General features: G+C 37.9%; 1 protein-coding gene and 1 long non-coding RNA gene across 2 annotated transcripts; one reads left to right on the top strand and one right to left on the bottom strand.

Annotated features, from left to right (window-relative positions):
- Positions 1 to 2707: 2707 nt before the first annotated feature.
- LOC139780944 (uncharacterized) lies at positions 2708 to 5081 on the bottom strand (the record flags this gene model as incomplete). Its single annotated transcript, XM_071719685.1, has 2 exons — positions 2708 to 4852; positions 5020 to 5081. Coding segments are annotated over 2 exons (1509 nt in total), but the record flags the coding sequence as incomplete, so codon positions are not given.
- Positions 5082 to 5270: 189 nt separating this feature from the next.
- Positions 5271 to 8617, top strand: LOC139780957 (uncharacterized). The gene is made up of 6 exons (XR_011720390.1): positions 5271 to 5827; positions 6333 to 6536; positions 6634 to 6813; positions 6901 to 7121; positions 7234 to 7314; positions 7840 to 8617. It is a non-coding gene; the product is annotated as an uncharacterized lncRNA (long non-coding RNA).
- Positions 8618 to 13494: the final 4877 nt, after the last annotated feature.

The following is a 13494-nucleotide window of genomic DNA, read 5'->3' as shown; positions in this document are numbered from 1 at the left end:
TATTTATTTCCTTCACCTTTATTCCTTGTAATTCTTTATTTATTGCCGTGATGATTCCTCCTTTGGCTCTTCCCTTTTTATTCTCTCTCAGCGCTGGTATGCTGTTCCAATTATATTTATTTGATAGTTTACTCCTGATTTTCTTCCACGTTTCCTCTTCTACCCATGTTTCCGTCAGTCCTATCAAATCGAATTCCTCTAAATAGTCCCACGTTTCTTCGCACTTGTTCATTATACCTGCCACATTCCAGAAACAAATCCTCAATCCCTTCCGCTCTTCCTCCCCCTCCTTTTCTGTCTGTTTCTCCCCGCTCTCTTCCTTCCTCCTCCCCTCTCTCCTCCTCTCGCGTCCTCATTCCCCAACGTCCCGCCTCTCCTCCTCGAGCTTTCCCTCCCTCTCGTTCCATCTGTGCCATCTTCCGTTTATACTTATCTTCCTGTATCCTATTGTCGCCGTTTTTCCCTTCTCTCTCTCCCCCCTCGCCATCTCCCACAGCATTTGTTGTATTCCTCTTTCCTTCCTTGTTAGATCGTCCCCTATTATAATACCTTTACTCAACTCTTTCTTCTTGCTCATAATTTCTCTTTTTTGTTCCCACTTTTCTATCTCCGCTATCACCATACTTTTATTATCATTTATCTTTATTCTGTTCGCCTTCTTTACTCCAATTTTTACCTTTAAGTTATTTTTTACAAATTCCTCTACTTCCTGCTCCAGCCTTTCCTCTTTCCAGTTCACTCCCTTTATTATAATATTATTCTTCCTTTCCATTCTCTCTCTTCTCTCATTCGTCCACTCCAAGTCCGCTAATCTCCTCTCCATCGCTTCTCTCTCTCGTTTCCATTCCTCCCTCTCTCTCCTTCCTTCCTCTTCCCTCTCTCTTCTGTCCTCCCTCATCTGCTCCTTCATCTTTTCCATTTCCTCCTTTAGCCCTCTCAATTCTCTGCTCATCTCTCCCATCAACTTAATAAGTTTTTCTTCAAATTCACTCCCTTTATTCTCTCCTCCGTCCACAATATACTTGTCCAACGTCCCGTCATCCCTGGCCATGGCACCCCTGGTTCCCATTTTAGTTGGTGGCGCCACCTCTATGAAGTTGGCCGGACAACTTCAACGTATCGAACTTTCATTAATTGGTATCGATTGGTGGTCGTTTGGTGGTCTTTGGTAGTCTAGTCCGATCGTTTGGTGGTTAGCCGTTTTCCTGTAAAATCAAAATGAAATTTCCGGTGTGAAGTTAGCCGGACAATTTTTTTTTTTCAACCAATTTAACTTTTTTTATAGCTCATTCGACGCGGAATCGTTTGGTGGTCACGAATATCACCAGTAAAACGTTTGGTGGTCAACCGTTTTCCCGGAAAATAGAAAAAACCGTATGCGCATAATGCCGGACAAATCACCTCTGTGCCATTAATCAGGAAAGTTGTATTTGTCACCCAAATTGATTTTGATAGGGCTCATTCGACGCGGAATCGTTTGGTGGTCACGAATATCGTTATTAAAACGTTTGGTGGTCAATAAATAATATTTATCCATCAAATTACCGAGCTAACGTCACGGGGTCATTCGACCAATGGCGTGAGCGTACGGTTATTTCTATTTTTTAGGAAAACGATTGACCACTAAACGTTTTAATGACGATATTCGTGACCACCAAACGATTCCGCGTCAAACGAGCCGTATGAAAGTCAATTTGAGTGACAAATACAATTTTTCTGATTAATAGCACAGAGTCATACGACCAATGGCGTGAGCGTACGGTTTTTCCTATTTTCTGGGAAAACGGTTGACCACCAAACGTTTTAATGACGATATTCGTGACCACCAAACGATTCCGCGTCGAATGAGCCGTATGAAAGTCAATTTGATTGATAAATAATATTTATCCATCAAATTACCGAGCTAACGTCACGGGATCATTCGACCAATGGAGTGAGAGTACGGTTATTTCTATTTCTTAGGAAAACAATTGACCACCAAACGTTTTAACGACGATATTCGTGACCACCAAACGATTCCGCGTCAAACGAGCCGTATGAAAGTCAATTTGATTGATAAATAATGTTTATCCATCAAATTACCGAGCTAACGTCACGGAGTCGTACGACCAATGGCGTGAGAGTACGGTTTTTCCTATTTTCTGGGAAAACGGTTGACCACCAAACGTTTTAATAACGATATTCGTGACCACCAAACGATTCCGCGTCGAATGAGCCCTATCAAAGTCAATTTGGGTGACAAATACAACTTTCCTGATTAATGGCACAGAGGTGATATGTCCGGCATTATGCGCATACGGTTTTTTCTATGTTCTGGGAAAACGGTTGACCACCAAACGTTTTACTGGTGATATTCGTGACCACCAAACGATTCCGCGTCGAATGAGCTATAAAAAAGTTAAATTGGTTGAAAAAAAAAAATTGTCCGGCTAACTTCACACCGGAAATTTCATTTTGATTTTACAGGAAAACGGCTAACCACCAAACGATCGGACTAGACTACCAAAGACCACCAAACGACCACCAATCGATACCAATTAATGAAAGTTCGATACGTTGAAGTTGTCCGGCCAACTTCATAGAGGTGGTGGCGCCATGCCGTCAATCAAGAACGAATCCCCAGACCAGTCGGTGCAACCACTCAGGCCGAAACAACGCCAGCAGAGAGACGCACGCAAGACAGGCGCGTGCGCGTGAGATCGCCTCCCCACACACGCGCGGTCCGGCGTGTCAGGTTAGAATCGAGAGGAGGCAATTCGCCACCAAAGCACCGCGCCGAGGAGACAAGAGCGCGAGAACCCGTATGCAATTCGCATCGAGCAATTAAAGGGCTTGCTTATACCTGCAATCAAAATGGCCCGAAGGCAGGAGAAGGCAGCAAAAGATTCACTCAAAACTGGAGCAACAACAAGAAACGTGCGATGGTACTCACCAGCGTTACCAACCTCCATCTCATTTTATTAATTATATGTTACATGTCTTATTGGAATTACATAATCTATTTTTGCCAGTTGTACTCTCCACATTTTTTTATCTATGGAACATAATGGCCACCAAGATAATTCAGAATTAATGACATCACGAATTATGTAAATACCTAAAAGTTTTGATGAACAAGGTTGATCATATAATCCTTTCAATATGTTACATTTACGTCCTATAATATAAATATCATTATTTTCTAATTGTACTATATTCAAAGCAATAATAACAGAATTATCTTTTAGTAGGAAACAGTTATTTCGTTTCTCATCGCAATTTAAATAGAATAAATTTGTTTTGAGGATTTTGTATTGCGATAGAATTTTTCCTGTATTTAATAGCAATGGGCCATCATTATGCTTCTTTTTTAATGATAATGTATCCAAAAATGAATTTGTTGATTGTGCTGATGTTATTTTCTGTTCACCATATCTTCGCGCTAGTTGTTGTAGTGGTTTTTTCAAATTTTCTCAACACTTTTTTTATTTGCATCATAAAATTTTCAAATGGAAAAGCGCTGAAATTGTCTAAAGATCCAAATTTTCTGACTTCATCACATAAATGGAGCAAATTATGAACATTATGTGACATAAATTGCACACCGTAAATAGTTTGGAAGTTTTCTACGAAATATTTTAATAAATCCTCAGCATATTTTATATTACATTCTTCTTCGACTAAAGATGGGCTCACGAGTATTGATAATGCTACATGAAAACTTAAAAAATGTACATAGATATGTTCTTTCAAAAAGGATTGCAACACAATTGGTCCTGTATACAATATAAACTGTCGAAATTCTGTTGCTTTCCAGTTGTTAACATCTGTCAGTACTCTTGGCTTCCTTGAAAACTCGGATGGTATCATGTCATGAAGTAAAACCATATACCGTGAACACTTTATTATGTCATTGTTACCAATCCTTACTGACAAAGGTCTTTTTATCCATAATAATATCAGTTTTTTTACAATGCCTAAGCAGACCAAGTGCATATAATCTAATGTTACATTAGTCACTAATCCGATGTTTGGTATTTCCGTTAATATAGTTCTGCCTCGATGATAGTCTTCATCTGATTGTCGAATAAATTCTTCATCCGTTCGAGCCCTACTTGGCACGTCTTCATATGGAAAACAAGTTGTTCTGTTTACAGATTGACCAGCTATCGTACATTTTGAACAACTTGAAAATCCTGTATGGCCTTTTACGTTCAAAATAAATGATTTTGCGGGGGTATCGCAAATGATTGTGGAAAGTTTTACCTTAATCAACCTATTTTCGTAAATAAATCCATTATCAATCACAGATTTTAATTCGTTCACAAATTTTCTTAAGTAGTCATTAGCACTTGTGGGCTTTTTCTGGCCATAATAAACCCCTATTACTTCGACTGTTTGAAAAATATTTCCAGATATTAAAATAGGCCAAAAAGAGTTGGTTGATGACTTCGATATTGGCAAGTCATCAATATTCAATGATAAATTTATATTGTCTATACTTAGTTCAGCATTTTTTATTTCCTGCATTATTGAATGAAGAGCTGGCATGAGTCCAAAATGTACATATTGTCCTCCAGCTAAATCAACAATATTAGTTTTACGAGGTGTCTTAAGTAGGGTCCTAGCATCTCGTGGTAATGAACAGCTTGGTATATATTTAGAAATTATTGGTAAGAGATCATTAATGGCCTTATGATGAATCGCATATTTTAAAGCCCACTGTGATAAGTCCGCCTTCAATGTATCAGTAGTGTCATCTTCATCATTATCAATTGGCTCATTATCAGACTCATTGTCTGAAAAGTTTGATGGGGATTCATAATTGTCATCATTCAGAATTTCATTTGACACCTCGCATTGCTCAAAATCACTAGAAGAAGTATTTAATGTATTAAACATTTCATCGAAATCATTATCGACTGTTTCATTATTTTCAAGTGTGCTGCTTGCATTGTTGCTATCCACTTTATTGATATTTAATTGATTTTGATTTGAATGACCAAAATTATTTTCTACAAAGTATTTATGTGTTTTTGCCTGATTGATTCTTCTTTGATGCCTACGACTACACAAATGAATATACTTTCTCTTACGCCTTCCTAAAAATTATAAATAGAGAGATCATGTAAATCATTTCTTTATAATACCTATCCCTGATAACGAAACGTGTCGACTTCTCAATACTTGACGGCACGGTTTCAGCCACGTTTTGCTATAAGGAATTAATGTTTTGATACTGGTTATAATAAAATACCTTTTCAAATTACAGTAAGTGAATTAATTTCTCTCTACTGAGCAATCTTAGTATCCATATTGCGATTGCAAATTATTTAAAAAAATTTATATAACAATAAATTTACGTTGTACTCGCACTGGGCTGCGTCCCAAAATTTAACCTCGGTAAAACTCGTGTCACACTACGTATCGCGGACGCGGATCGGATTAAGATTGCGGATCGCGGATCGTAATCTAGCCAATCGTAGACGAGCAGCTCATCTGTGATTGGCTGAATTCCACGGGCTTGCGCCAGACGCAATAAGTATATCGTTCATGCATAACGTACTTTTACTAAATACTCGCGTGTAGTGAATTTTCAATTACATTCGTAAAACGCAACAGATAGTCATCATGTGCTCCAGTGAAAAAAAATATGTGATAATTGAATTTGAAGATGGTCTTCAAGTTGTACCATCCTGTTGGATCGATGAGAATAAGATTACGTGTTGGTGGCCAAGTCATCTAACCTCAAAAACAGACGTTACTCGAGCAATATTACGTGAAACAATGCCTCGAGAAGGTGACAAGTGGTCGAAGTTGACGATAGTAAAAATTTTTGGCAGTTCAGGTAATTTTTATATTCAAAAATATGGTAACATTTATATACGAGGTCTGACAATAAAGTTAGCGAACTCGTCACAGTACAATTGCTACATATTTTATTGCTGATTATCACTGTGATCCTCTTCAAAGTTATAGTCTCCTTGGGAAGCTATACACCGATGCCACCTTATTCACCCTTCAAAGCAGTTTTGGAAATGTTGTTGTGAAATGGTTTTTAAAGATGCCGTCGTGTTACTTTTAATTAATGTCATAAAAAAGTGCGTTCCTCTCAATGTTTCTTTTATTTTTAGAAAAAAAAAGTCACACGGGACCAGATCCGGTGTTTTAAAGGGTGAACAAGGTACTGGCATAGGTGTATAGCTTCCCAAGAGGACTACTTTGAAGAGGATCATAGTGATAATTAGCAATAAGATATGTAGCAATTGTACCGTGATGAGTTTGCTAACTTTATTGTCAGACCTCGTATATATAATATATATATATACTCAGCAAACACAATTTTTTTACAGATGATTATATAAGAGCATTAGATAAGCTTGCTCAAGCAGAGGAGACATCGAATTTAGAAGATTCCGATTTTGTAAATTCAACAAATGTGATAGCCGGTGTCAGAAAAAGGAGGCAAGAAAGGAAAAAAAATTTTTCTAGCAGTAGTGACGATGAGAGTGGCATAAATCAATTTAAAACAAATAAGAAAAAATCTATGCTTCAAGGTTGTATTTGTGATTACAATATATATTTGACTTTAACATGACATGTTTTAATAATTGCTTTATTCTTTATTAATTGATTGCAAATAATTTATATCAGATAAACCAATGGAAGAAATAATAAAGAAACCACCACAAATCAATTCTCTTGTGAGAAGTAATAAGGCGAAAATTGCGTCGATGGAAATAATTTAACCTCAACAATCTTCAACTCCAAAAATAATTCATAAATCTAAAAATGTTATTGACATTCCCCAACAAGGAGAAAAAGTATTCAGTGGTAATATATAAAACAAATTTGAAATTGTTAAATTATTAATTAGTTTTTAAATTACAGAAATTTATTGAATTTTTTTATACTTAATAGATTTTGAAGAAACTGTGGTGCGAAAACTTAACTCCATATTGATGAAATTGGCGATTTTAGATAATAGAATGACTCAGATAGAGTCACAAATGCAAATAAGAAAAGTTTCGAATGAAGACTTAGCTGAATTAGAGGATGAAATTTCCTTACCAATAAAAAGTATGGCTCAATTGGATGAAATCGAAGAGAAGCTGAAAAGTCGCGCATTCTTGGAAAAAATGGTAAGTTATATTGTACAGCTTTTTATTATAATTTACAATATAAAAAATTCAATGCCATTAAATTTTAATTACAAGTAATATTTAAAAATCATTGAATATTTGTCTGAATCAGCAACCTCACTTGCCTTCAAAGGCCAACGTCTCCAACTGGGATCTCATATATATTCGTGGAGACATACGAATACAAAAAAAAGTAATTTTTTTGTAGTCATATATCTATATATCTATATATCTATATATCTATAATTTGTATACCTGTATACAAATTATTGTACAAAATTTATTAATTATAGTTATTTTTTTAAATGTATAATGCATGATTTAATATCTTGATTTTTTTATTTTTGGGCATCTTTTGGTGCATCTTTTAGGTAAAAATATTTTGCATGATATACAGTGGATCAAAAAGTATTTGCACACCTGTAAGTTTTCTTACAATAATTTTATTCGAAGGAATAATACATATAATTACGAAATGTATCCATAAGTAACTTATTACATACAGTATATGTAATAAGTCAATTATGGACACAATTTGTAATTACGTATTATTCCCTCGAATAAAGTTATTGTAAGAAAACTTATAAGTGTGCAAATACTTTTTTGATTCACTGTACTCTTGATAATCATTTTTACTTCTGATAACTTTCTAATATTTTTATTCGTCTTTTACATGTGTCTTTAATTGAATATAATCTTATGTTTCAATATTTCACAGGTCACTTATGTAAAAAGATTCGGTGGAAGCGATGTAAATTTGGTGACCAGCGGCATCCTAAAAAAATTATTGGACGACTGTGTTGCAGAACAATTTAGTTGGGATGGCAAAAGGAACAAAAAAGAATTTAAAATTCTTTTAATAGCAAAAGTTTTGAAAAGTAGAATAGTCTATATATTTTTTACTAAAGGAGAAGGTGGTAATATGGAACTATTCACTTTAAATCTAGAGCTCTTAGTTCCATATATTATCAGCAGGATTCCATATTTTACACCACTTTCTCCTCTATTATTATTAACATGATAATATCACATTAATTTCGCGAGAAATATACAACTAATGTTATGTAAAAAAAATCAGGAGCAGTATCCAGTGCATGCCCGAATTGTACCGAAATAGAAATTAAAAAAATTGCGTCTCAATGGTTGGCTCAAGCCAAGATCAGACGTATTCGTCGAGAAAATAAAACTATAAATAAAACTGCAGAGAACAATGATAGTGAACATGAATAAATATTATTTTTAACAGTAAATTATAGAAAATATTGGTGTGTGTAATTCAAAAAACATTGATATACTAATAATTATTTTAAGTAAAATTATATTAATTCAATAACTAATATTTTACTTGTATATTTTTGTTACAGAAGCTGTTTGAAATGTTACAGAAGCTGTTTGAAAATTAATTATAATATATAATAAAATAAATTTAAAATAAATGTATAAATTGCAATAAATTACATAAGTTTTCATATATAATAAAAACTAATTTTGACTTACACCACTATGGCTTTTACCTCTTTATATAATATTTGTCCAATGTAGTGCCACAACATTGCAGCAATATTGCAGCAGTATTGCACGGCAAGGTTGCAATATTGCATGCAATATATTGTGCTGTTAGGGTAACCGCTTTATATTTTGAGCTAAGGGTATTAGTGAATGAACAATTGGTAAGAAATTTATTAAACGTTAACTCATTAACGAGGGAAATCGGACTACCCGTGTCTAAAAGCGCGTAAAGTTCGCAAGGCCATGTATTAATTTGGGTTACCTTAATAACGTTACCGGTTGTAACAATTTTGTTGGTTTCATCTACAAACGCGATATAGTCTTCTGAGTCAGGGCTAGGCTCTGCTGACGCCGATTCTACCACCGACGAGACGGGGGCTGCTTTACCCGGTGTCGACGATTTCGGGGTTTGTTCCTTCCTCTTCAATTTGTAGCATTCTTCCCTGGTGTGACCTTTGAAACGGCAATAGGAACAGGTTTCCTTGGAATTTTCCTCGGTCTTCGCGTGAAGATCCCTTTTTTCTGGAGAGTTTGTATTTTCTGCCTCTCTTTTTGGCTTCTCGAATTTAGGTTTGAAGGTTGGTGACTTCTTGGCTGTAGCACTACATGTCGTTGTGATATGGTGCATTTTTTCGAGGAAGTCGTCCACTGTTTCAACTCCCAGTGAGGCTAATGAAGCTGCTGTGCCCTTGATGGCTGTGTTATTAATTCCATCAATGAGGCAATGGATGATACTATCTTCCGGCAACCGGAGACATTGTAACATGGCTATTTTTTCCATCGCGTAATCCTGGAAGCTTTCTTTGGGAAAAAGCCATTTACGCTCTTCTACTCTCTTCATGACGTTTCCAAAGACGATTCTCCTCTTGAAACGACGGACTATGGCTGCTTTAAAGTCCGGCCAGGACCTGATAATAGTACCAGAACTCAGGTCGAACCATCTGCGAGCTATTTTACTCAGCTTCGACGTAGCTGCTGACATCATTGCAACTGGTGGTAATCCATGAATTTCCGTTATACTTTCTATCTTCTCGATCCAGAGTTCTACATTCTCCTGTTCGGTACCCCCGAACTGAGGTATCTGTGAGGCCAAAAACTTGGAAGCGTTCGTCGTCACTGACGAGAATTCCGATGTCTGCGAACTGTTGAAAAACCCTGGAGATTCAGGCGGTCTTCTTCCTCCACTCGCAGCATTACTGCCGGCATTATTTAGTACTCGTTCGAACATCTCTTGCTGAGACCTCATCATGTCCTGCTGTGACCTTAACATGGCCTGCTGTGATTCTCGCATTTGAGTTGCGAACATTTCACATAGTTGAGCAACCACTGGATCTCTACCCGAACTTGGTTGAGGCGTAATTACCGGGTTTGATTCATTTACTCGCCTCAGCAACGGCGGCGACAATGTTTGTCTAGCCGGTGTGGAAGAACCTAAAGCGGGGTTTTCCAATTGAAACGTTGTTGAAGCCCCCCGCTGCGGCCGAACTCTTCTTTCCTCGAAGTCGATGAGCTGGTCCGCGCACCGATCGTGATTTGAAGCCTCTGACCGAGTTCTTCTTTCTCCTAAGTCAATGAGCTGGTCCATGCACCGATCGTGATCGTCGGACACAGTTTGAAACCCTTGACTGCGCAGCTCTTCCTGAAGCTGCGGCAATGTGAGAACTTCCAACCGCTCGCGCGTATACATTTTGAAATTTTCAACCGAACAATTGTCCTTGCCCGAACTCGCACGCACGGTGTGTTCACGTGTTTAGCTTGTCCGTTCCGATACGCACTGCGTGTTCACCAAAATGGCGGATCACGAGGCGCGAACGTGAGCCCTTAATAATGGCGCGCACTTTCGCCCGGCAACGGCGAAACGTTTCGAATTGCGCAGATTTCGCACAGCGTTAGCAACGGCGAATTATAGAAAGTGTTCCGCGTGGCACTTAATTTCGTACTGCACGCGGCGATGATTCCGCACAGCACACGGCAACGGCGGGTAAATGTTCGAGAACGATTTCCGCACAGCGTTAGCAACGGCGAGAACGTTCGAGAATTTCCGCACAGCTCTCGGCGACGGCGGGTAGACTGTTCGAGAATGCTTTCCGCACAGCACTCGGCAACAGCGAGAATTTCGCACAGCACGTAGCAACGGCGATAATTCCGCACAGCTCACGGCAACGGCGGCCCACACAGCACATGATATCATTCGTATATACTGAATTGCTACTCAATATACTATAGATATACAAGATATACTGATAATATCTCTATAACGTATTTTGCAGTATATTATTTTACTGATATTTTAAGAATATTCGAAATTTATCAGTAATATTCGGTCTATTTATCGAATATTTTCAGGATATGCTAAATTGATGAAAATAGTATATTATTTTATTGATATTTTAACAATATTCGAAATTTATCCGTAATATTCGGTCTATTTATCGAATATTTTCAGGATATGCTAAATTTATCAGAATAGTATATTTTTTTATCGGATTTTTAGAAAGCATAATAAGAAAGAGACGAAGAGTAAGTGAGCTAAGGTTAAATATTATGCGACGTTGGTACAAACTAGGCCTAAATTTTATTATTATTTTGTAACGGAAGGTGTTAAGGATCGAACCATATTTAATTCTCGATGTAATTGGGCCGCGAGGCTGACTGCTACGTGCCTGCTGTCAGTCTCGTGGCACTGATTCGATCCGCACGGGGTTGTCGATCACGCCGTCCCGCGTGGTCGATCATGGTTGATCACGCGTCGATCCCGTCCCACACACAGCTGCTGAACGCGACCAATTAGAGAGCGCTGCGTTCCGGATCTCTCCCCCCGTTTCCGTCTTTCGAGAACTCGCCGGGCGGAAGAGACGGCCTTGTCGCAAGTCCCAATCAGTTATTCGAAGTGCGTACTGCGTGATTGTCAAGGAATCCAACGTTCTTGGATTGATTCTCTAAGCCGCGATAGTGACTATTCGTGCGAGCTCCTCCGCCCAACCGGGATAAGCACGATTCCAGACTCCGAGTAGCCAAGGGCGCTTAACAGCAATCTTCGAGCGTGACCGTCCTCTGCCCTGTTCACCTAACCTAACCTAACCAGGTGAGCTCGCCTACGATCACTGCATGTCATCGCGTCGCGTTCGCGCTCGTCGTCTACCTCAGGGACAAGATCTCCGCCGCTTGACCGCAACATCTCCGTCGTAAAGATTTCCGAGCGATTCGAATTCCGAGAGCGATTCGAATTCCGACATAGTGTACCGTGAAACGGTCTTTTGACATCGAGCTCTCGATGCAAATCAATACGAACGTCGTTCTCTCATCCGCAGCCCTTTTCTCGTTTGGCACTCTTTCTGAGTGGTGCCGGTGAATATTCACATATGAAGCTAGATCAAATACTTTTTTTAATACATTTTAGAGGTTAGATTGTATAAAAATTAGTAAAAAGAAATGTGCAAAAAACCACGAAATGTACCTTCTGTTTCGTGGTCGACCGGAGATTCCGCGGAGCGCGATTTATGCCGGCACCACTCAGAAAGAGTGCGAAACGAGGGGAGGGCTGCGGATGAGAGAACGACGTTTGTATTGATTTGGATCGAGAGCTCAATGTCAAAAGACCATATATATTTATGCATTACACATATCTTTTCCAACATTAGTAAACTGCAACATTAGTAAAATAGCAATTTACTAATGTTGGAAAAGATATGTACGTGTTATATACAATAATATATATATATATATATATATATATAATAATAATTATTATATGCTACCAAGATCCAAGCTCGGACCGTAAATGGCAATTAATTTTAATCTAATTTAATTGTATACCATAACGGTCGTATATTTCTGGTATTATTGTAAATTTTTTTATGTTTTATTATAGGGGTTCTTCTCACATTCTATTTTTGATGGAACATATTTTGGATAGACATTACTATCAAAGGAGTTAATTTAAGCAAAAGCTATATTGACCAAAGGTGCATTATGGACACGTAAGTTAATACACAATAAAACTCATCCCAAAAGACCATATATATTTATGTATTACACATATCTTTTCCAACATTAGTAAACTGCAACATTAGTAAATAGCAATTTACTAATGTTGGAAAAGATATGTACAGACAGCGTCATTAATACCTAATAGAAAACGTTGAAAATTAAATAAACTGTAATTAATAATTAAAAATTTTGCTATCCTTAAATTATTCAGTAGTTTCTGTAATTCTTTTATGTGTGGGAAATTAATGTAGATATCCTAAAATATTATGAATATAATACTCAAAATTCTATAGGTTTTACTGTAATTTATCTTTCTTTTAAAAGGTGCTTAATAAAATAAATAGAATAAAATACAGAATACATTACATTTAGTACCATGTTCTATGAGCAGAAATAAGAAAAAAATGTTACTTAATGTTCGCGAAATCGCTGATTAATCCCGGCGATGGTAGCGGGGTGAGAAGGACGCGCGTGGAGGGTGTTAACAAATTATGCCTTTATTTTTTGTGTAACTCAGACCACAGTCTGAGCCGTCTTTAATGAAATATGTACAGTCTGACCTGAGAAACGATGAGCGGTGTATAATGAGAAGTCTTTTGATGCGCGAGGCAATTGTATAAATTGCCTCGCTCGTGGTGATTCGCCCGTGAGCCGTTGAGACACGTGGCGGTCGGCACTCGCGCACGTGTGAGCCTGAGTCGTCGTGTTGATGTACCAGAGCTGGCTGGGGTGAGCGGTCTCTTTACACTTTACAGTCTCTTGGCAGCTTCAATCACTGCGAGCGGCACGGTATGCAGTTCTACGAACAGAACTCACAGAGCACACGTCGTACGTACGATCACAACGCGGACATGTTTCTCTCTGAGGCGAGGGA

The sequence above is a fragment of the Temnothorax nylanderi genome, unplaced genomic scaffold (assembly GCF_030848795.1).
Source record: "Temnothorax nylanderi isolate EJ_2023f unplaced genomic scaffold, tnyl_v1.0 TNYL_tig0307_pilon, whole genome shotgun sequence".
Taxonomy (NCBI): Eukaryota; Metazoa; Arthropoda; class Insecta; order Hymenoptera; family Formicidae; genus Temnothorax; species Temnothorax nylanderi.
The sequence above is the reverse complement of the archived record's forward strand: the minus strand, read 5'-3'. Positions and strand labels throughout refer to the sequence as shown.